General features: G+C 43.5%; 1 protein-coding gene across 5 annotated transcripts in view; it reads left to right on the plus strand.

Annotated features, from left to right (window-relative positions):
• The window catches only part of LOC122799357 (protein DGCR6-like), a 557,275-nt gene that overhangs the window by 505,828 nt on the left and 30,205 nt on the right, over positions 1-21,242 (plus strand). For 4 of the 5 annotated variants that reach the window (XM_044068355.1, XM_044068356.1, XM_044068354.1 and 1 more), the window contains exon 5: positions 20,051-20,206. In XM_044068355.1, the coding sequence (XP_043924290.1) occupies positions 20,051-20,206 (156 nt within the window). The remainder of the gene's footprint in view (positions 1-20,050; positions 20,207-21,242) is intronic. The other variant, XM_044068358.1, reaches the window with a different exon arrangement.

Below are 21,242 nucleotides of genomic sequence, written 5' to 3' on the forward strand. Positions count from 1 at the left end.
ATCCCTCAATTTCCTCTCTAAAATGTCCTTTAAATTGGAACCCCTACTATACACAATAATAGGTGAATCACCCAATGTGTCCCTTGTCTCCCTACTCAAAAAATGTTCCCATATCCCCTTCAAACTTGAGCAAATGTCCAAAGAAATGTCATTATATTTCAAAATGAATTTGGGGTTACATCCAATGTTGTTCCCTTCTGTCAAGGTCTTATTTTTATTGTTCATATCACAAGCCTCGACCCCCTTTGCTGTCAGAATCGGGGCATACCTACTCCTCCTTTTCTTGTATACCTCACACTTGACTTTAGTCAACAAGTCTAAAGGGTAGCCCCTTTCCAAAAATAAACCAATGAGAATATAAATTTCTTGTTTAAACTCATTATCATCACTAATTAATCTTGACAAACGGACCATTTGACCCTTCACAAGTCCCCTCCTTTGGTGCAAGGGATGGCAACTTCTGAAGTGTAACAAGGAGTTTGCGTAACTGGGTTTCCTATAGATGTTACTTTCAAATCCCAAACCTCTTTTAGAAATCCTGATGTCCAAAAAGTTTGTATATTCATAACTCCAATTGTATGTAAATTTCAAAAATTCCGAGGTTGTATTCAAATACGCCATGAACTCCATGGCACTGACTTCATCCCCCCGCCAAAGGATGAGTAAATCATCCAAAAACCTGTTATATAGGAGAATGTTTTCAGTATAACCAGATTTGAATATATTCTCTTTCTCCCATGCTAAAAGCACTAAATTTGCAAACACTGGGGCACACCGTGCCCCCATTGCTACCCCAGTTTGTTGCCTAAACAGTTCGCCTTCAAACATCAAGAAATTATTCTTCAAAACCAGTTCCATTAATTCATGACAGATTTCCAATTTGCTCAAATCAAAGCTTGGACTAGAAAATAAACTATCATAAAACAGGTTTAAACCTGCCTGGTGGGGGATGACCGAAAACAAATTGATGACATCTATGGTTAAAAACCCAAAACTACCCATGTTTTCTATATCCACTGAACCTAATCTCTCCAAACAATGCCATGAGTCCTTCAGGATATGACTGGCATCTACTAGAGCCCGTTTACAGTGTAGGTCAACATAAGATGCCAACGGTTCTGTCTTTGAACCTTTCGCAGAAACTATAGGACGAAACTGCAAACGGTCTGTGCCCTTATGAACCTTGGGTATGCCAAAAAATTTTGGCATCCTAGGAAATCTTACTGAAAGGTAGTCATACTCTACCTCTGTAATGGCACCTTGATGTAAACTGTCCAAAAGATACAAATCAATCCTTCTGTAGGCTACATTGACCTCATGTTTAGAAACTCTACTGTATGTATAAACATCGCTCAGTAATTCCATCATTAGACCAGTGTAGTCTGTATTGTACATGATCACCATCCCCCCACCCTTGTCAGGTCTCATACATCTGTATTGTCCCGAGTTAACAAACTCATGTAATATGTTCCTTTCCTCCTGTGTTAAATTGTCATCATGTTCTTTCCTTTGTCCACAAATTTTCCTAAATTCATATTCCAGAACATTCTCAAAGATAATCAGCTCCTTACTATAGGGTGGTGTAAAAACACTTCTCCTTTTCACCTGGGTGTTGTTCCACTCCAACCCCCGGTCTAAATTGCTCATGTGGCCTACTGCAAAATACATTTTCAAATTTAACTCTCTCACGTATAATTTTAGATTTTTTAACAACTGTGTTAAGTCCAACCTATAACTAGGTACAAACTTATCACCCCTACAAAACAATTCAAAATGTGATTCGTTTAATACCAGCTCCGTGTAGTTGTAAACAATGAATCCCCTTTCTTTCACAATGGTATGTCGCATAGCTTCTTGAGATATGTGTACATCACCCCCTCCATTCCCAACATTAGTGTTGTACCCCTCGTGTGTAATCATAGATATTTCTTGTCTGTCATCTACCAAAACCTTGTGCTCTGGTGATCTTACACATTCATCGTTAATCATTCTTTCTTGATTAAAAACGAAACTATCATTGAATGTCTTGTCATGTTCATCAAAAAAATCATCATTTTGTTCAGTCAAAGAGGTAAATTCAACAATGTCATTTGCAATATTGTCCTGAACCCCCCCAGAAACATCACAAGGAACATGCTCAAAAGTATCATGCCTTTCCCCCGCTGCCCCTGCTCTCCAAATTACTACTAAAAGTCAAACAGGACAAACTTAGGATGATTTTGATTGCTCCAGACTGGCCGCGCCAACACTGGTGCCCCCTCCTGCGCAGTGTCACGGTTATCTCCATGTCACCTGCCTCAGACTACTTCCCTGCTGTCTCAGTAGGAGAACCAGATTCTGCACCCTCAGCTTCCAACACTGAACCTTGCAGCCTGGCTAATTACTTAAACTGTCCCTTACCATCCCTCAGCAAACCTGTGATGGATGTCATCTTAGAGGCAAGGAGGCCTAGTACTAGAAGATCTTATGCTGAAAAATGGAAAAGATTCTGTGCCTGGAACCAATCTCAAGGGATGAGCACAGCAGCACCCAATTTACCTCAGATTTTACAGTAAAGGCCTGTCTTTTTCCTCCATTAAAATCCACGCTTCAGCCATTTCAGCTCATTGTAACACAGACTCACCCCTCTTCTCTCATCCACTGCTCAAGCAGTTCCTCAGAGGGGACAAAAATGTGAGACCACCCAGGAGAGCTCCAACCCTAGCCTGGAACCTTAACTTTGTATTGGAGAAACTCTCTCTACCTCCTTTCGAGCCAGCTGCGACTGCAGGCTTAAAATTTCTTTCTTGAAAAACAGCTTTCATTTTAGCAGTCACTTCAGCTAGAAGGGTATCTAAATTACATGCCCTTATGGCAGTGGAGCCTTTCATCATCTTTCATGCGGACAGGGTGTCACTTAGAACCAATCCATCCTTCATGCCCAAGGTGATATCCAGTGTGGCTCTTAATCAGTCTATTCATTTGCCAACCTTCTTTCCTAATCCGCAGAACAAAGGGGAACGGATACTGCATTCCTTGGATGTGCACAGACAACTTAGATTCTACTTGGACAGGACTAAACCTCAAAGAAAATCTGAATCAACTGCTGGTAGCATTTGCTGCAGGGGCAGAGGGGAAGGCTATTTAAAACAAACCATTTCTAAATGGATAAGTCATTGCATTCATTTCTGCTATAAGCACCATGGAAGACCTATCCACCAAGGGATCAGACCTCACTCCACCAGGGCTGCATCTACTTCTACAGCCTTTCTCAGAGGCGTTCCTACCAGGGACATCCTTGAAGCTGCTACCTGGAGTTCTGTACATACTTTCAGCAAGCATTATCATTTGCCAATTTTCTCTAAATCCAGAGCTGGCTTTGCCACTGCAGTCTTGCAGGGACTTATAGCTGGCCCTAATGCTATTTAAACTCCTCCTCCCAGCCGTAGCTTTGGGAATCTACCCAAATGTAATGACTGCAACAGTGAAACATGAAGAACATAGTACAGTTGTGTACACTTGCCATCAATGTAGAAGTTCGAGTGTATTCACTGTTGCAGTCCTGGTTACCCCCCCTCCTGCCCTCTAACTTATTTTGGCTATACCTCTACTATGCTTAAAAGCCTTTTTGGTGTATTTGCTTTTTTGTTGGAGGTATATCTTTGTGTTTTTATGTTTAATTGCTTCCCATTAGGGGGGCACCTGACATCTGGGGCAAGAAAAACTGATGTAATGACGTCGGCTGCATGTTTTATAACCGTGACGTCATGGAAGAAGAGACAGCAACCGACGCAGGACCCAAGACTTTGTTAATCAGGCCGACTGAGGGCAACCTTAAAGCAGATAACCCAAATGTAATGACTACAACAGTGAATACACTCAGACATCTACATTTATGGTAAATGTACACAACTGTACTTTCTGATGATACCCTTGGAAAGACTCCACTTGAAAAAGATACAATGGTTTCTGAAGTGTCTTTGGTCCCAGCACCGAATGCCATTTTCTTTTCAATTCCCAGTTCTGGGATTTGTCAGAAGAGAAATCACTTATTGGAAACTGTAAATATCCATAAGTCCAGTTCTTCTCTTCTTCTCCCTGTCCAAAGCAGTTAGTGACCACATGTGCTTCTGACTCTGCTTGGGGAGGAATGTCAGGAAGGATAAAAGTGTAAGGTATCTGGTCCAGCAAAGACAGAGGCAAGCATAGAGCTGCTCACTCTAATGTAGTCATTCAACTCTCTGAATTGGCTTTGGTCCCTGGACCCCTTTAGTTGTTACAGAAAATACAACAATTGTGGTACATCAACAAGCAAGGGGGAACCAGGTCTTACCCCCCTATACAGACTAGCCATGTTAGCTTGAGATGTAGCTTCACAGCTCAGTATCACTCTGCAGGTGTCCTGTATCCCATCATTGTAAAATTATGTGGTAGACAGCGTTAGCAGGACAAAGGTGAACATTCACGAGTGGAAACTAGATCAGAAGGTCTTCCAGGATTTGATCCATCTGTGGGGATTTCCTCTGATAGACCTCCTTGCCTCCTCTCTGAACAACCACTGGCAAAATTCTGCTCCAGGACTCCATGCATAAAGGCCTGAAAGACAGATACCTTTTCCTTTCCTTAGGCAAGAATGTTCCACATTTCTTTTCTAACCTTTCCACTGATATTCAGGGTACTTCTGAAGGAATTACCCCAATCACTGTGGTGAGTCCCTTCTGGCCCAGGCAACATTGGTTCTCTCTTCTTTTGGAAATAATCAGGAGCAAATACCACAAACTTCCTCACAGAATGGATCCACATATGCTAGAACAATGGTTTGTTTGATACAAACTGACCCCAGTCAACTTCAGCTGACTGCCTGAATGATAGGGTCTTAATCCCCCTTTTGACACCTATTTACAGAAGACATGCAGCAGGTACTAAAGGAGGCAAGACAACCTGCTACTAGAAAATCATATAGTAGCAAATGGAAAATATTTTCTAGTTTGTGCCAACAACTTAGCCAGCACCCATTCAGGGCTGGTGTTTTGTTTGGTTTTACAATATTGGTGTGAGTTACTATCCTATAGCCTTTCTTACTTTGACCATTTCAACATGTCAGCCCATGGATCCCCCTCTTTCAATGCATTCTCATACAGGTGTTTCTGAAATAGGTTTTGCATAAGGGACCTCCAAAAAAAAAAAGATAGCTCCTTTTTGAGATCATAACTTTGTGTTAGGGAAACCAACACTTGTTCCATATGAACCAGCAGCTCATCAGGCTGACTTGAGGTTCATAACATGAAATACTGTTTTCTCGATGGATCTGAACTCTGCAAGAATGGTATCTTGAGTTGCAAACTGTTATGGTGAGTCAACCCCATCTCATTTTCCAGTGAGACAGGATTTGAGAACTAATCAGTTTGTCTAAAGTGGTATCCAAGTTTACTTTAAGCAAGACTATCCATCTCCCTGTTTTCTTTACTGAACCTAAAAATGAGGGAGAAATATTGCATACCTTGGAAGACAACTGGGATATTATCTTGGCAGAACTCAATCTTTTAGGTCCTTGGATCAATTGTTTTCTTGTGATGGTAGGAAGAGGCAACATGTGTCAAAACAGACTATTTCTAAATGGTTGTCTCCATAATATATGTATTTCAGGCAGGGTCAATGCCCACTCTACCAGGGCCTTAGCTTCATCTATGGCTTTTTCAAAAGGGGAGGATTCTAGAAATATTACAGAAGCTGATAGTTGGACACCTGTACATACTTCTACAAAGCACTATAACCTTAATTTCTTCTCTAGGTCCAGATCAAGCTTTGCTAGGACCATTCTCCAGGGGTTCCGGACTCTTCTCTTTCCACTTACCAAATATAGCTAGGTATTATAATCTACCCATATAGCTAAGGCTGTTGCAGCAGTGATCAATGTGATGACTGTAGTAAGCTGAACCTAACATAACAGTAGATGTTTGAATGATCACTACTGCAGTAGCCACTCCACCCCCTTGTTTTTGATTTTTTTTTTTTTTTTTTTTTTATGCCAAGGTGTGGACTTATATTTTTTTGTTGTTCTTAGCATAGACCTTTCAGTGTTCGGCTTCCCTCTCTCTGCTGACAGGATATAACCCACATAGCTAAGGCTACTGCAGCAGTAATTATTTGAACATCTACTGTTATGGTAAGTTCAACTTACACAACCGTACTTTACTCTTGACCATGTCCTGAAGCTCACTTGGTCCTCCCTTTGAGAACTACCAGCTAACCAATCAGTGTCAGTGGAGCTTTTAATACAGCAGGTCTAGACTGTACAGATGAAAATGGGAAGCAGAGGCTATTCTAATTTTGGAGGAGAGGCAAGGGCATTAGCTCTGTCTTACTGGTCCTTAAAAGGCCAGCCCAGGTAGTGTCCATTTCTTTCTGGTACTCTGATGTTATCTTGCGTGCCTTGTGTATCCAGTTCAGGGTGGTCTCCTTACTGGAGTTTGTCAGTTAATTTGAATGACACTTGGATGGTGTTACTGGAGGTATTGGATTCCTTTTGACAGACATATGTGAGGTTTACTTAGATTAATTCAGTCCGTCTGGGTAGACATCATTTGCAGTTTAGAGCTTCCTTTTGAGCTTTGTGTAGCTTGGAGTTGGCCAGTGAGGCAAATCCCTTCAGGAGAAGGGTCTGTGTTGTAACTTGGATTTCTGGTTTTCTGGTGGTTGTCTATAGTGACTACTTTGAATGTCTGTGCATTGGATGCTCTTGTGACTGTAGTACCTGCAGGGTTACCATAAATTGGAAAAACTGACCGTCTAAGCACTTGTAGGATAGCCTTCATAGGCAAGGTGTTAGACACCTTTGGTTGTTGGAGAGGACCCAGGATGTCATTTCCTTTAACTAGCTGGGTAAGAGTACAGCATGGGGCCCAGTGTTGGACTCTTCTGCAATTTGTGGGCTTTACTGGCTTCCACAGTCTGTTTGCATTGTTTACACAGAGGAGGAGGACGTAACAGAGTGGTGTTGATATTTGCAGGGTTGCTATACTCATTTAATTCTGGTGTCAGACTTGTCCTTGATTGGACCTGAAGTGGTCGTCACTCTTCTTGTTTCAGTATGATAAGGGTGGGGTAGTGGTAGATGCATTCTCCTTTCCATGGCACTGGAGGTTTCTTTTGTGTTATCAGTGATCAAAATGAGGTACTTAAAGTTGAGTGGAAAAGACCAGACCCCATTTTGATTACCTCGTCATGACAGAGAAGGACCTTATTTTGTGTACTTCATTCCATAGCGATGTAGTCGACTCTCCTGGCCCTTACTAATTAATGTCTTTAATGACTGGTGATGTGGGACCCACCTTATTCTGGCTCATAATGTTTAGATTACATGGTCCTGTCTGATTTGCCAGCTCTATGCTGCGCACATCTATGCATGCAAATAGAATTAGTTATGGATTTTGGCAGAACTGTGCTAGGTACCCAACCCATTTAGTCAGCTTGAGGCAATCCCAACCCATCTCAGACACTTGTATGATTTGAATCTTGGTTATTCAGCAGTTAGAGTGCATGCAGCACCTAATTTTGCATTTAATGACCTTCTGGAGGTCAGGATTGTGACCCACCACTGGCTGGCCAAACCTCTCGAGTTGTTTAACATGCTGATGGACTGCCTCCTGCCATCAGAGCTGTATCTCCCTCTCTGTGTCTCGCATATGTCGTCATGTGTGCAAGCACACAGCACATGCATACACACATTTTTCTGTTTTTATGCATTTACTTTTTCATTCAGTTTTATGCTATCTAAAAGTAAAATGCTGTTTAGTGAGTGCTTTTTACTGTACGTGCTTCACGGCAGTTTAATATGCTACTGTGAAATGACAGATGGCTTTTTTTTTTTTAATCAGGTATTACCTGTACATTAGCACCCTGTTGGAGAAAATACACTCCTCCAATCAGGGTGTTAATGTACAGTTTGCCCATGCTCTAAGTCAAGATATGATGGTAGTTGTGCTGTGCATTCCACTTAACTGTCCAGAATACTGAAGAATGTCCCTGACTGAGTTTTCACACAAGCAAGCAGACCCTTAACACAATGCCACTGCATATATAACTCCCATCTGCACGTCAGTCTGTCTGTGTGATCTACTCCCAGTGCTTTCATCTTTCCACCATCTGTCTGTTACCCTCTGAATAGTTACATGAATAAACCTTTGCCTTTCACTGTGGTATGGAGCAGGCCACACATCATAAATACCTCTGTCATCCAAATGCCTGTGGAATTCAAGGGTCATTCAAGGATTTAGAACTAGCAACTTGGATATCACTGCTGCCATTCAAAAAAACATCCTGATGTTCGTGTTTCACTGTTGCAGTTATCACACTTGGGTTATCTGCCTGCAGGTAGCCCTCAGTCAGCCCGAATGCCAGAGTCTTAGGATTTCTGTGTTGGATGCTGTCGCTTCTTCGATGACATCAGGTCATCAGGGGTATAAACCAGGCAGCCGATGCCATTAAATCATTCTGAGGAGGAGCCCGAAGCAGTTCGCAAGTGCCGGTCGTCCGCTACCTGAAATTTTCATTTTCAAGTTTATAATCCTGAAGTCTTCTAAAGCTAAGTCCTCCATTAGGGATCCTTTTTTTCTTGCTCTAACCGATGTCCGAAAAAGTTAACAATTGTCTTGCCTGTGGAAAGCAAATACCTCATAGAGATTTTCATTCTTACTGCGTCACCTGTTTAGGCCCAGGCCACGACGTCCCTCGCTGTCGGTTTTGTCTTAACGCCTGAACCATTCGTCGTCAGGCTATCTTTGTCGCTAAATTCTTTCGCTCCCATTCTCCATATTCCGAATGGCTTCAATAAGCCACCTGACTACCGATCAGACCGCATAGGTCCAAAACTGCCGACAATGCTTCCGTTAAGCTAGTCGCCAGTCCGCCGGTACTCAGTGAGATGCCTTTGCAACCCCTGATGCCCGATACACAGGCCTCTGCTGAGACCCATTCGGAGTCCGGTATGTCACGAGATGCTTTTTCGACTATGGAACCTGTGGATGTCTCTACCTTGGATGGATCCGGAGCTGCTGTGCAGGCACCGACTTCTTGAGGGTGTATTCCGACCTACCGATGTTAGAATTAAACCGACAACTTTGTTTCTAGCTAAAACTACTGAGTTTCTGAGGCCTAGAGTACACACTACGTCTAGAAAACTGATGACCAAAGCGCATGCTCAAGCTCCCATGCCACAAAAACAAATGCTTGGAATGGCTGAAGACCTGATTACCCTAATTAGGGGAAGCCAGCCTTCCCCTGCTAAGAGACAAAGAATTGAGTTTCATTCTGATTCCGCAGACCAGGAGTCAGATGACTGTGACCCTTCTGATGATCAGGACATGCCCTTATCAATCTATGAGGATTCAAATGCAGAGGACTCCATTTCCTCTGCCTCCCCTCCAGAGGATTTTTCTTTTTGCGAAACCTTGCATACCTTAAGAGAGCATTTCTGCTGGGAATGCTAAGACTACCCTCAGTCCAAAAAGAGACTCGGAGAATTTTTAGAGCTGCCTCAAAACAGGCCTCTAGCTACCCCCAGTCCTCGATGTTGTAGATGATGTTTTTATGGAATCCAGTCTTACTCCAGATACTCTATCCCCAGCCCCTAGGAAACCTGACAGGTACTACAGAGTACCTGATTCCCACAAATTTCTCTTCAAGAATCCTACTGCGAATCCAGAGACCATTTCCCAGCGCCCTACAGGTATTACAGCTACTACAGCCAAAAATCCTATCCCTTCAGACAGGGATTCGAGAGCTTTAGACAGATGGGGAAAGAAGGTATGTACGTCTGCAACTCTTGCCATCAGGGCATTGAATTGCCAGATGTTCTTCGTCTCACATTGCTGCAGTCATAACCTGTGGGTAGTCCGCTGTCCTCGGTCGGCCCGAATACCAAAGTGTTAGGCTGGCGTCGGTCATGGTCGCTCAGAGCTGACGTCAGTACGCAGTAGTACTTAAGCGCATGACCGACGCCATATCCTCAGTCTTTCTTGCCGCGTGGTCCGAAGCAGAAGCAGCGTTTGCAAGTGCCGTTCGGCGTCCTGAAATTTTCATTTTTCGAGTTTCAGACCGAAGACCAAGTTGGGCTAAGTACCCCGTTGGGGAATATTTTTTCTTTTCTTGCCTCAGTAAATCCGGATGTCAGAAAAAGTTAATAATTGTATTTCTTGTGGGAGATACCTCATAGGGACTATCACTCTCTCTGTATTCCTTGCTTGGGGCCTGAGCACGACGTAGTCGGGTGTCACTTTTGCGCTAGATTTAATAAGCGCACCATTAAACGCAGATTAGACTGTGCTAGGCTTGTTTTCGGTAAGCGGTGTAACTACAACATGCCGTCGGATCCTCCGACGCCCGCTACCACAAAAAAGCGAAAAGATAAGTCGTTAAAGTCTAAGCAGGATGAGTCGTCCGTTGCGGACGCCGCTTCTATGGAATCTACGGTTGAACCTGTGGATCCAGCCGAGGTCTCGGCTGAATCACGGGGGAACCTTTAATTTTACAGGAATTGGTCTCTCAGGAGTTAGGTCAGGCCGAGGGGGCTTCTCAAGTTTCTGTAGTTCCATCCTTACAAAAGGTTATTAGGCCTTATACTTCTGTCACTAAAGGCCCTGCTAAAGCTAGACCTGGTCTTTCTGGAACAAGCATCAGCCCTAGTTCTTCGGGCTCTGTTCCTAAAAAGCATATGTTGAAAATGGCAGAGGATTTGATTACTTTAATCAGGGGTTCTATGCCCCCTCCAGAGAAGAGGCCTAGGGTGGAGACAGATTTAGAGGGATTGGAGCATTCCTCAGATTACTCTGAGTCTTCAGCTGAGGATATTCAGGATTTTCCTCCCTATTCTGATTCGGGTGCAGAGGATTCCTGTCCTTCTGCTTCTCCTCCAGAGGATTTTTCCTTTTCTGAAACCTTGCACTCCATGAGGGAGCATTTCAAGTGGGAAGATCAGGATTTTTCAGATTCTCGTAAGAGGCTTAGGGAATTTTTGTTTTTGCCACAACATAGACCTTTGGCTATTCCCCCTGTTTTAGATGTTGTTCAGGATGTTTTTTCTGAGGCTTCCCTTAATCCTGATTCTTTACCCCCTGCCCCTGTCAAGCCAGACAGGTATTACAGAGTTCCAGAGGCTCATAAATATTTTTTATAAGAGTCCTAGAGCTGACCCGGAAACTATTATTCAAGGACCTAAGGGTGTCAGGGCTTCTATAGTTAAGAATCCAGTACCTCTGGATAAAGATTCTAGAGCTTTGGATAGGTGGGGTAAAAAAGTGTATACCTCCTCCACGTTAGCTATGAGGGCTTTAAATTGCCAGTTTCATATGCTGAAGTATCAGAACTTTCTGTTAGGTCAGTTGAAATCTAAGGTTGATGCTTTAGCTGAGGGTATAGAGTGTAAGGAATTGCAGGACTTAGTTCATGCCTCAGATCAGGTTGGTAAGCATTCCTTGCAGTGTGGCTTCGATGCTCTTCAGGCTTCTTCCAGGGTGGCTGCTACTGGTTCAGTTATTCGTAGGCATGCCTGGCTTAAGGATCAAAATTTGTCAGAGCATGTTAAAGCTCGAATTTTGGATGCTCCTCTTCAATCTGAAGTTCTTTTTGGTTCTCCTGTGGCGTCAGTTTTGAAAAAGATGGAAGACAAAGCTAAGTCCATGCAGACGGTTAAGGAATTTTTGCAAGTGCAGCCCCCTAAGTTTAGCAGAAATTGGCCTGCAAAAGGATGGTCTTACCCTTCTTCTGATTTTCAGTCTAAGGGCAGGTCTAGACGTGGTAGGGGCAGAGCTCACGCTCAGGGTTCTTTCAGACCTAGGACTTGGAGTTCTCCTGCACAAACTTCTGGTGAGGGCAGGGGTCAGCCTTTTCGTAAACAGACCCAATGACCTGTATCTCCAGCTGCCAGATTCTTCCTGTCTGGCAGCTCCTCTAGGAGGAAAGTTGGCACTTTTCAAACAAAATTGGCTTTTGGTCACCCAGGACAAATGGGTGCTGGACATTATAAATCAAGGCTACAAGTTTTATTTTCACACCTTTCCTCCTTTCAAAGGCATGCCAGATGTACCTCCTCAGCAAAGGCTGGAGGCTCACAAACAGATTTCTTTGCTTTTGCAAATGGGGGCAATCCAGGGGGTACCTCCGTCAGAAGTAGGCCTAGGGTTTTATTCTCGCCTGTTCCTTGTACCAAAGAAAGGAAACACTTGGAGGCCAATTCTGGATTTGTCCATTCTCAATACATACCTAGACATTCTAAAGTTCAAGATGTTAACTTTACAGCAACTTCTGCCTCTGCTAGGCAAAGATCACTGGATGGTAACTCTGGATCTCAAAGAGGCTTATCTTCACATTCCTATCAGGCCCAGCTGCAGGAGATTCCTGCGTTTTCGGGCTGGTACTTTTCATTATCAGTTCTCTGCATTGCCCTTTGGCTTATCTACTGCGCCCAGGGTGTTCACAAAGGTCCTGGCTCCTGTGATAGCCTTCTTAAGACTGAGAAGGAATACAAATTTATCCTTATCTGGACTATTGCCTGATTCTTGCACAAGACAAAGACAAGTTACTTCAACATCTACAGTATGTAATGGCAGTTTTAAGGTGCCTAGGGTATTCTGTGAACGAAACAAAGTCCAGTCTAGTACCCTCTCAGGACATGTGCTTTCTGGGTGTGAGACTGAATACAGCCTCTCAGATGGCTTTTTTGACCCCGGACAAACAAAGAAATCTTCACCTATACTTCCAGCAATTATCAGTAATGTCCAGGCTGACTGCAAGGACAGTCCTTCAAGCCTTGGGGTTCATGGCATCTTGCATTCTGGTACTTCCCAATGCCAAACTGCATATGAGGAAGCTACAATGGTATCTCAAAAGTGTATGGACTCAACACTGCCACGATTTGGACACTGTCATTCAGATAATACCCTGCATCCAGAAGGAATTCTTGTGGTGGGCTCAGGAATGTCACCTAAACAAGGGACTCTCTGTGACCCGACCAGAGGCGAGTCAGATCTTAACGACAGATGCCTCAGACCTGGCTTGGGGAGCACACTTCAATGGGAAATGGATTCAAGACACGTGGCCTCCCAGACTACAGCATTTGCATATCAACATGAAGGAAATGTTAGCAGTCCAATTTGCCCTGATGGCCTTCAAGGATCTGCTTCAACCAGGACATGTGTTGATTCAAACAGACAACACAACAGTCATGTGGTACATCAACAAGCAGGGGGGAACCCATTCTTACCCTCTTTGCAGACAAGCTATGATTTTGTGGGAGACTGCTCTGTGTTTGCACATCACTCTTCAAGCACGGTTTCTGCCAGGAGCACAGAACTCCTTAGCAGATGTATTGAGCAGACAAATTGTGGATCCCCACGAGTGGAAATTGGATCCTCACGTATTCCAACAGTTGACAGTGGCTTGGGGAACTCCAGACATAGATCTGTTCGCTTCTCCACTAAATTTCCAACTGCCAAAATTTTGCACAAAGATGTTTCACCCAAAAGCTTGGAAAGTGGATGCTCTATCTTTCAGTTGGAACAACCTTCACGTCTATGCTTTCCCTCCTCTGCCTCTCCTTCCCAAGGTACTCTTGAAAGTCAGGCAGGACAAGCCTTGCATGATTCTAATAGCACCAGATTGGCCACGTCAGCACTGGTATCCTCTGTTGAGGAGTTTAGTACAGGAGCCTCCTTGGCCTTTGCCACCAATTCCACACCTGTTGTCCCAGGCAAGCAATCATTTTCTCAATGTCAGGGTACAGTCCCTGCATCTGACAGCCTGGCGTATTCTGTTTTAGACCCTGGGGGGTCTCAGCTTCCTCAACAAGTTTTGAATGTCATTTTGGAAGCCAGAAGGCCTAGTACTAGAAAAGTTTATGCGGATAAATGGAGGAGATTTTTTCTTTGGAGCACAGCAAAGAGCTTTGATGTTTCAGTGCCTAATTTGAGTTTTACACTACAGTACCTTACTGAATTATTAGACAAGGGTTTGTCTTTTTCCTCCGTGAAAGTTCATGCTGCAGCCATTTCTGCTCACTATGATTGTGACCCTCCTTTATTTTCTCACCCTTTGTTTAAACAATTTCTTAGAGGGGCAAAAACATAAGACCCCCACGTGGAGCTCCTACTCCTTCCTGGGATCTCAATTTTGTGTTTGAAAAGCTTACTTTACCTCCTTTTGAACCTGCAGCTACGTCTGAGTTGAAGTTTTTGTCCTGGAAGACTGCTTTTTTGTTGGCCATTACGTCTGCTAGGAGGGTATCTGAATTACAGGCTCTCATGGCAGTTGAACCCTTCCTGATATTTCATAAGGATAGGGTGTCCTTGCGTACTAACCCTACTTTTATGCCTAAAGTTATTTCTAATGTGGCCTTAAACCAGTCTATTCATTTGCCTACTTTTTATGCTGATCCCCAAAATAAAGGGGAAAAAGTCTTGCATTCTTTGGATATTCACAGGCAGTTACGCTATTATTTGAGCAGAACTAAAGAATTCAGGCAGACTCAACAGTTATTTATTTCTTTTGCTTTGGGTTCACAGAGGAAGGCTGTTTCTAAGCAAACTATTTCTAAGTGGATTGGCCATTGTATTGCTTTTTGTTATTCTCATCATGGAAAGGATGTTCCTGCTGGGATCAGACCTCATTCCACTAGGGCTACCGCCACATCTACTGCCTTTTTAAGGGGGGTAGCTACTAAGGATATTTTGGAGGCAGCTACTTGGAGTTCAGTGCACACTTTTACTTAACATTACCATCTCCCTCTTTATTCTAAGTCTAGGGCTGGGTTTGCCACTGCAGTTTTTACAGGGCATGTTGGCAGCTCCTAATGCTTTTTAGTTTGCCAGCCTCCCTTTACCTTTGCTTTGGGATTCTACCCACAGGTTATGACTGCAGCAATGTGAGACGAAGAACATAGTACAGTTTTGTACCTACCATAAATGTAGATGTTCGAGGATCCACATTGCTGCAGTCCAATTTTCCCTCCCTCCTTCCCCTCTATAGTTTGGGGTTGCTGTGTTTCTTTTGGGATAATTATTATTATTTTATCTATGTTGGTTGTTGGGTATTTCTGTTTTGGCTATGGCCTTTCCTTTTTAGGCCTTCTGACATCTGGGGCAAGAAAGACTGAGGATATGGCGTCGGTCATGCGCTTAAGTACTACTGTGTGCTGACGTCAGCTCTGAGCGGCCATGACCGACGCCAGCCTAACACTTTGGTATTCGGGCCGACCGAGGACAGCGGACTACCCACAGGTTATGTCTGCAGCAATGTGGATCCTTGAACATCTACATTTTTGGTAGGTACAAAACTGTACTTTTCACATGTTGAAGTACCAGCAGCATATTATGGAACTAATTAAACAAAAAAGGGTGTTACTTTCAGATTGTGCAGAAAATAGAGATTTACAAGAGCTAATGCATTCTGCAAACCAAGTTAGTAAGCATATTCTGCAATGTGGCTTTGATGCCCTAGAAGCATCTTGCAGGCCTGCAGTCACTGGGTCTGTACTGAGAAGGCATGCCTGGCCGAAGGAACAAACCTTGCCAAATCATGTCAAATCCAAATTACTAGTCACCCCTTTAAATAAGGACTGTTTATTTGGCACCAAAGCAGAAGAGGTTCTTAAAAAGATGGAAGAAAAAAGCTAAATCTATGCAAACTATTAAAGAATTCTTACAAGTGCAACCATTTAGATTCAGTAGGCATTGGCCTTCTAAAAACTGGTCCTTTCCAGCTCCCTCCAGGCCTTCTCAGACCAAACCCAGGGGAAACAGAACACCCAGACTACAGTCTCAGGTTATGCAGAGATCTAAACAGTGGAGTGCCCCCACCTCAAAAACAGGGAGTGATAAACCACCCCCTTATGGAAAAAGTTCACAATGACTTTTCGGTTATCCTGCCCAGCCCTGCCCAATTTCTTGTGCCCCTAGGAGGAAAACTTGCCCTTCATGCAAAAAAATGGATGTCCATTACTCAGGACAGATGGGTCCTAAACATTGTATCCCATGGGTACAGATTCTACTTCCATACACTGCCAACCCCAAGTGGGTTTCCAGACCTTCCTCCAAACCAGTGGGCAGAGGCTCAAAAACAAGTACTTTCCCTGCTCAATCTCTGAGCTATTCAACCTGCTCCAGTAGAACAAAGGGGGCAGGGTTTCTACTCCAGACTTTTCCTGGTGCCCAGAAAAGAGGGCTCTTGGCGCCCAATCCTGGATCTATCAACTCTCAACACCTTTCTGGTGGTCCCAAAATTCAGGATGCTTACCCTGCAATGTTTTTTCCCTATGCAAGCCAAAGATGCCTGGTTAGTCACTCTAGACTTAAAAGAAACTTAATCTACACATCCCCATAAGGGAGTCATGCAGAAAATATATACGCTTCAGGGCAGGCTCTATGCACTATCAGTTATTTGCTCTTCCCTTTGGCTTATCTACTGCGCCCAGAGTATTCACAAAGTGCCTGGCTCCAGCCATCGCATACTGCAGGCAGAGAAATATCCAAATGTTCCCATATTTGGACGACTGCCTGATTCACTCATTGGGGTACACCATCAACGAAAAGAAATCACAACTGGTGCCCAGTCAAAAGATTGTATTCCTGGGATCAAGCTTGGACACAGCTTTCCAGATGGCATTTCTCATTTCAGAAAAACAGATCTGTTTGACAAACTACTTCAAACAAATGGCCACCAGAACCCATCTATCTGCAAGAAACATTCTGCAAGCCCTAGGGTTCATGGTCTCATGTATTCTGCTAATTCCATATGCAAAACTGCATATGAGGAAACTTCAGTGGTACTTAAAAAGTCTTTGGTGCCAGCATTCTCAGGACCTGGAAACAGTCATTCCTTGTCTAAGGGCAGAGTTCCTTTGCTGGGCAGAAGCATGCAACCGCAACAAGGGACTGCTTTTCACTCAACCCCTCGCTGTCCAAACCCTGACAACAGATACATCAGACTATGCATGGGGGGGCTCACATGGCAGGCAAATGCATACAGGGCCACTGGAACCCAGCACAGATTCTCCTGCACATCAATCAAAAAGAGATGCTAGCTGTACAGAATGCACTGACAGCATTCAAATACTTAATCCTTCCAGGACAGCTGCTTATAAAAACCGACAACACCACAGTTATGTGGTACATAAACAAGCAAGGGGGAACCCATTCTTACCCACTCTGCAGGTTAGCCATGGCTCTGTGGAATACAGCCTTGAGCAACCAGGTGCATCTACAAGCTCACTTCCTGCCAGGCAAACAAAATTCATTGGCAGACAACTTAAGCAGAAATCTCTTAGACCCACACAAGTGGAAATTGGAGCCCAAAACCTTCAACCTTCTGATCCAGAGGTGGGGGACACCGGAGGTGAACCTATTTGCCTCCCCCGAGAACCACCAGTTGAGCAAATTCTGCAACAGGAATCCCCACAGCAGGGCCTGGAAGGTGGATGCCCTATCCTTTCAATGGAAAAACCTCTCTGTTTATGCCTTCCCCCTCTGCCCCTCCTCTCCAAAGTACTACTCAAGATAAAACAAGACAGGCCAAGGGCAATTCTTATTGCCCCAGACTGGCCTCGCCAGCACTGGTACACCCTCTTGCACAATCTGACAACAGTGCCACCCTGGCACCTTCACCAGACTCCTACCCTGCTCTCTCAGCAGGAGGGACAGATTTTGCATCCACAATTGCAAACCCTAAACCTTACAGCCTGGTTTATCCCTTGAATACACCATCAGCAACCGTCAGCAAACAGGTGCTGAATGTCATTTTTGAAGCCAGAAGCCTAGTACTAGGAGATCCTATGCTGAAAAGTGGAAAAGAAATTGTTCTTGGAATCAGTCCCAAGGGAAGGACACCGCTGTGCCCTTCTTACCTATAATCCTGGATTACCTAGCAGAGCTACTCCACAGAGGCCTATCCTTGTCCTCCATTAAGATTCATGCCTCTGCCATCTCAGCTCATTATAATACTGAGCCACCTCTATTTTCTCACCCTCTCATCAAACAGTTTCTGAGAGGGGCTAACAACTTAAGGCCCCCTAGGAGAGCACCCACCCTTGCCTGGGACCTTAACTTTGTATTGGAAAAGCTCACGCTTCCCCCTTTTGAACCTGCAGCCTCAGCAGAGTTAAAAAATTCCTCTCTTGGAAAACAGCCTTGCTTTTAGCCATAACTTCAGCAAGAAGAGTGTCCAAGTTACAGGCACTAATGGCTGTGGAACCCTTCATTATTTTCCATGCTGACAGGGTTTCCCTCAGAACTAACCCGTCCTTTATGCCTAAGGTGGTGTCCAGTGTGGCTCTAAACCAATCCATCCATTTACCAACCTTCTTCCCTAACCCTCAGAATAAAGGGGAAAGGATCCTGCACTCCTTGGACATGCACAGACAGCTCAGGTTCTACCCTGATAGGACAAAACCTTACCAGCTGCTAGTCAGCTTTGCTACAGGGGCAGAGGGTAAGGCCATTTCAAAGCAAACTATTTCCAAATGGATAGCACACTGCATCAATTTCTGCTACAAGCACCATGGAAAACCTACCCCACAAGAGATCAGACCACATTCCACTAGGGCTGCTTCCACCTCTACAGCATCTCTCAGAGGAGTCCCTGCCATTCTGGAAGCTGCAACCTGGAGTTCTGTACACACCTTCACCAAGCATTACCACTTACCAATCTTTTCTAAATCCAGAGCTGGATTTGCTATAGCAGTCATGCAAGGCCTACTAGCCAGCCCTAACACTTCTTGACTGCCTCCACCCGTCCTCAGCTTTGGGAATCAACCCAAGTGTGATGACTGCAACAGTGAAACACGAAGAACATAGTACAGTTGTGTACTCTTACCATAAATGTAGATGTTCGAGTGTATTCACTGTTGCAGTCCTGGTTTCCCTCCCTCCAGCCCCCTGGCTTTGTCTATCCTTCTACCTCTCCTGTCTATGGCCATTCCTAATGGCTTTTGGTATTTACTTTTTACTGATGGTGTTCCCCACCATAGACTAGCTTCCTATTTGGGGGCTCCTGACATTTGGGGCAAGAAAAACGGATGCAATGGCGTCTGCTGCCTGTTTTATACCCCTGACATCATGAAAGAAGTGACAGCATCCGACGCAGAAATCCTAAGACTCTGGTATTCGGGCTGATTGAGGGCTACCTGGAGGCAGATAACCCAAGTGTGATGACTGCAACAGTGAAAACACTCAAACATCTACATTTATGGTAAGTGTACACAACTTTACTTTCTCACAATGAATTAACAAGCTTAACATGACATCAAAGGCAGAGGGCATTCCACAGAGAATCGCATGCAGGCAATGCATCACACAATGAAAAGTAACAGAAAAAAGGGGGGAAATGATTTCAAACTGTGAAAGGATTATGGAAAAAACAAAGATGGTGGCAATACCATAAAACAACTATGAAGGTAAGAATAGTGACGTTATTTGTTGAACTGCAGTAAAGTTTGTGGGGATGGGAGATGAATTGGCAGGTATGGGGAAAGGGGTGTTACTTTCATGTTCCCAGCATGACTGACATTATGGTGCACATTGGAATAGGTGCATGTATGTCCCAAATCAGGGAAAATTTCTTAAATGATGCAAGGTTGTGATCATTAAAATTATTAAACCAGCCAAGGATCCATCAATGTAGAGCTCCTTTATGTGGATCAACTCGAACTCTTGCATAAGTGCTAATCATCATACCACTTTTCCTCTATTATTCCTTTCTGGCCTTCCAGTATGGTTATGTAGTTACATACATTCTTTTTTAATTCATTTTGAGTATTTGTACCTTGCCATCTGAAAATGTCATAATGGCAGCCAGATATATAGGGTGTATGGTATGTATTTTATAAGGAAAAACATCAATCAACTGAGCTGATGTACCTTTTTTTAGGAAATAACTGTTCTGACTTTGCGAGTCCTCCAGTAGTTTGATTAATGCTTTTCTGTCAAACTAGTATGTTTTTTTTCCACTTGTGATGCCTGGTATTGTAGGGTATGGGTTCTGTTTGCTACACTGGTTGTGGTTAAGTGCTTTTTTTTTTTTCTTTCAGTCTCTTGAGCAACGGATTAAAGATGAGCAAAGGATGATGGATGAGAAGATTGTCGTGGAGTTGGATCAGAAGGTGATTGATCAGCAGACTACCCTGGAGAAAGCTGGAGTGCCTGGGTTTTATATCACCACCAATCCACAGGTACATCTGCGGCAGGTGACTGCATAATCACAGTAATAATTTGCACCTGGAATTACTTTGTATGTATTGGGTATATATTTGAATACACTATTTTTTTTTTTTTACTTTACAAAAATAGCAGCGTGATCAGTCTGATTTAAAAAAAAATATAAAATAAAAATAAAAACTTTCTGAAGTATAGAGCAAACTAATTTTAAACTAGAAATAAAACTTTACTAAAACAAAGTAGTGAAAGAGATGGGAAGATGCTCGCTCTTTCTATTTTTTGAATCCTGTCTAGAAATTTAGAGCTGGTAGAGGTTTGTTTTCTGGTTTTGGGGGGTTCTTGTTGTGTTTATGTTAATGGTATTCACTCATGAATGAATGTACTTGATGAAAAGAAACTAGAAAGTATTTTATTATTCCCTTCACAATCTTCAAATGTTTTGGTTATTGTCTTGCCATTGAAGCAGTGTTTTTCCCAGGCAGTGGTCTGAAGATAACCACCCCTAATGGCCAATTTTGAAGCCATCTTAGCTTCTGTTAGTTGTGTTAGCATAACCTGACATTAAGCATCTGAGCCATCCTCAGATCTTATTCTTTGGAGATGGATGCTGTTTTTCCTCTGCATGTCCTATATTGGTTTCTGAACTAGCTAAGGCAGTGAAGATGTGTGTAACTTGGTATAGAAGTATAGGGTGATTTTACCCGACTCTACTTTAGAGAACAACAAAAAATGGAAGAAAGCAAGTCAACAGAGAAATGGAGTTCTTTGACAGAAAGGGAAACCATGATGGTGAGCAGTGACCAGAGTGCTGAATCTCCAGGCTCTCAACTAAATTACTATGCATGAAACTGTAGTGGTGGAAGCTGTCTTGGTAGATGTAAAAGACATTTTCATGTGAGATTTATAGTATGTACCTGACAGAATACTTTACCCAGGTGAAGGAGCATGAGTCAGCAGTGGTAGGAACTCATGCCAATGCCATTCAGTCATTGAGAAAGGGGATTGTGGGCTTGAAAAAGAAATATGGTCTCTTGTGGAACAAAATAAAGGTCTTGAAGAGAAGCA

The sequence above is a fragment of the Protopterus annectens genome, chromosome 4.part0, assembly GCF_019279795.1.
Source record: "Protopterus annectens isolate FY-2018-M chromosome 4.part0, PAN1.0, whole genome shotgun sequence".
In the NCBI taxonomy this organism is placed as follows: Eukaryota; Metazoa; Chordata; order Ceratodontiformes; family Protopteridae; genus Protopterus; species Protopterus annectens.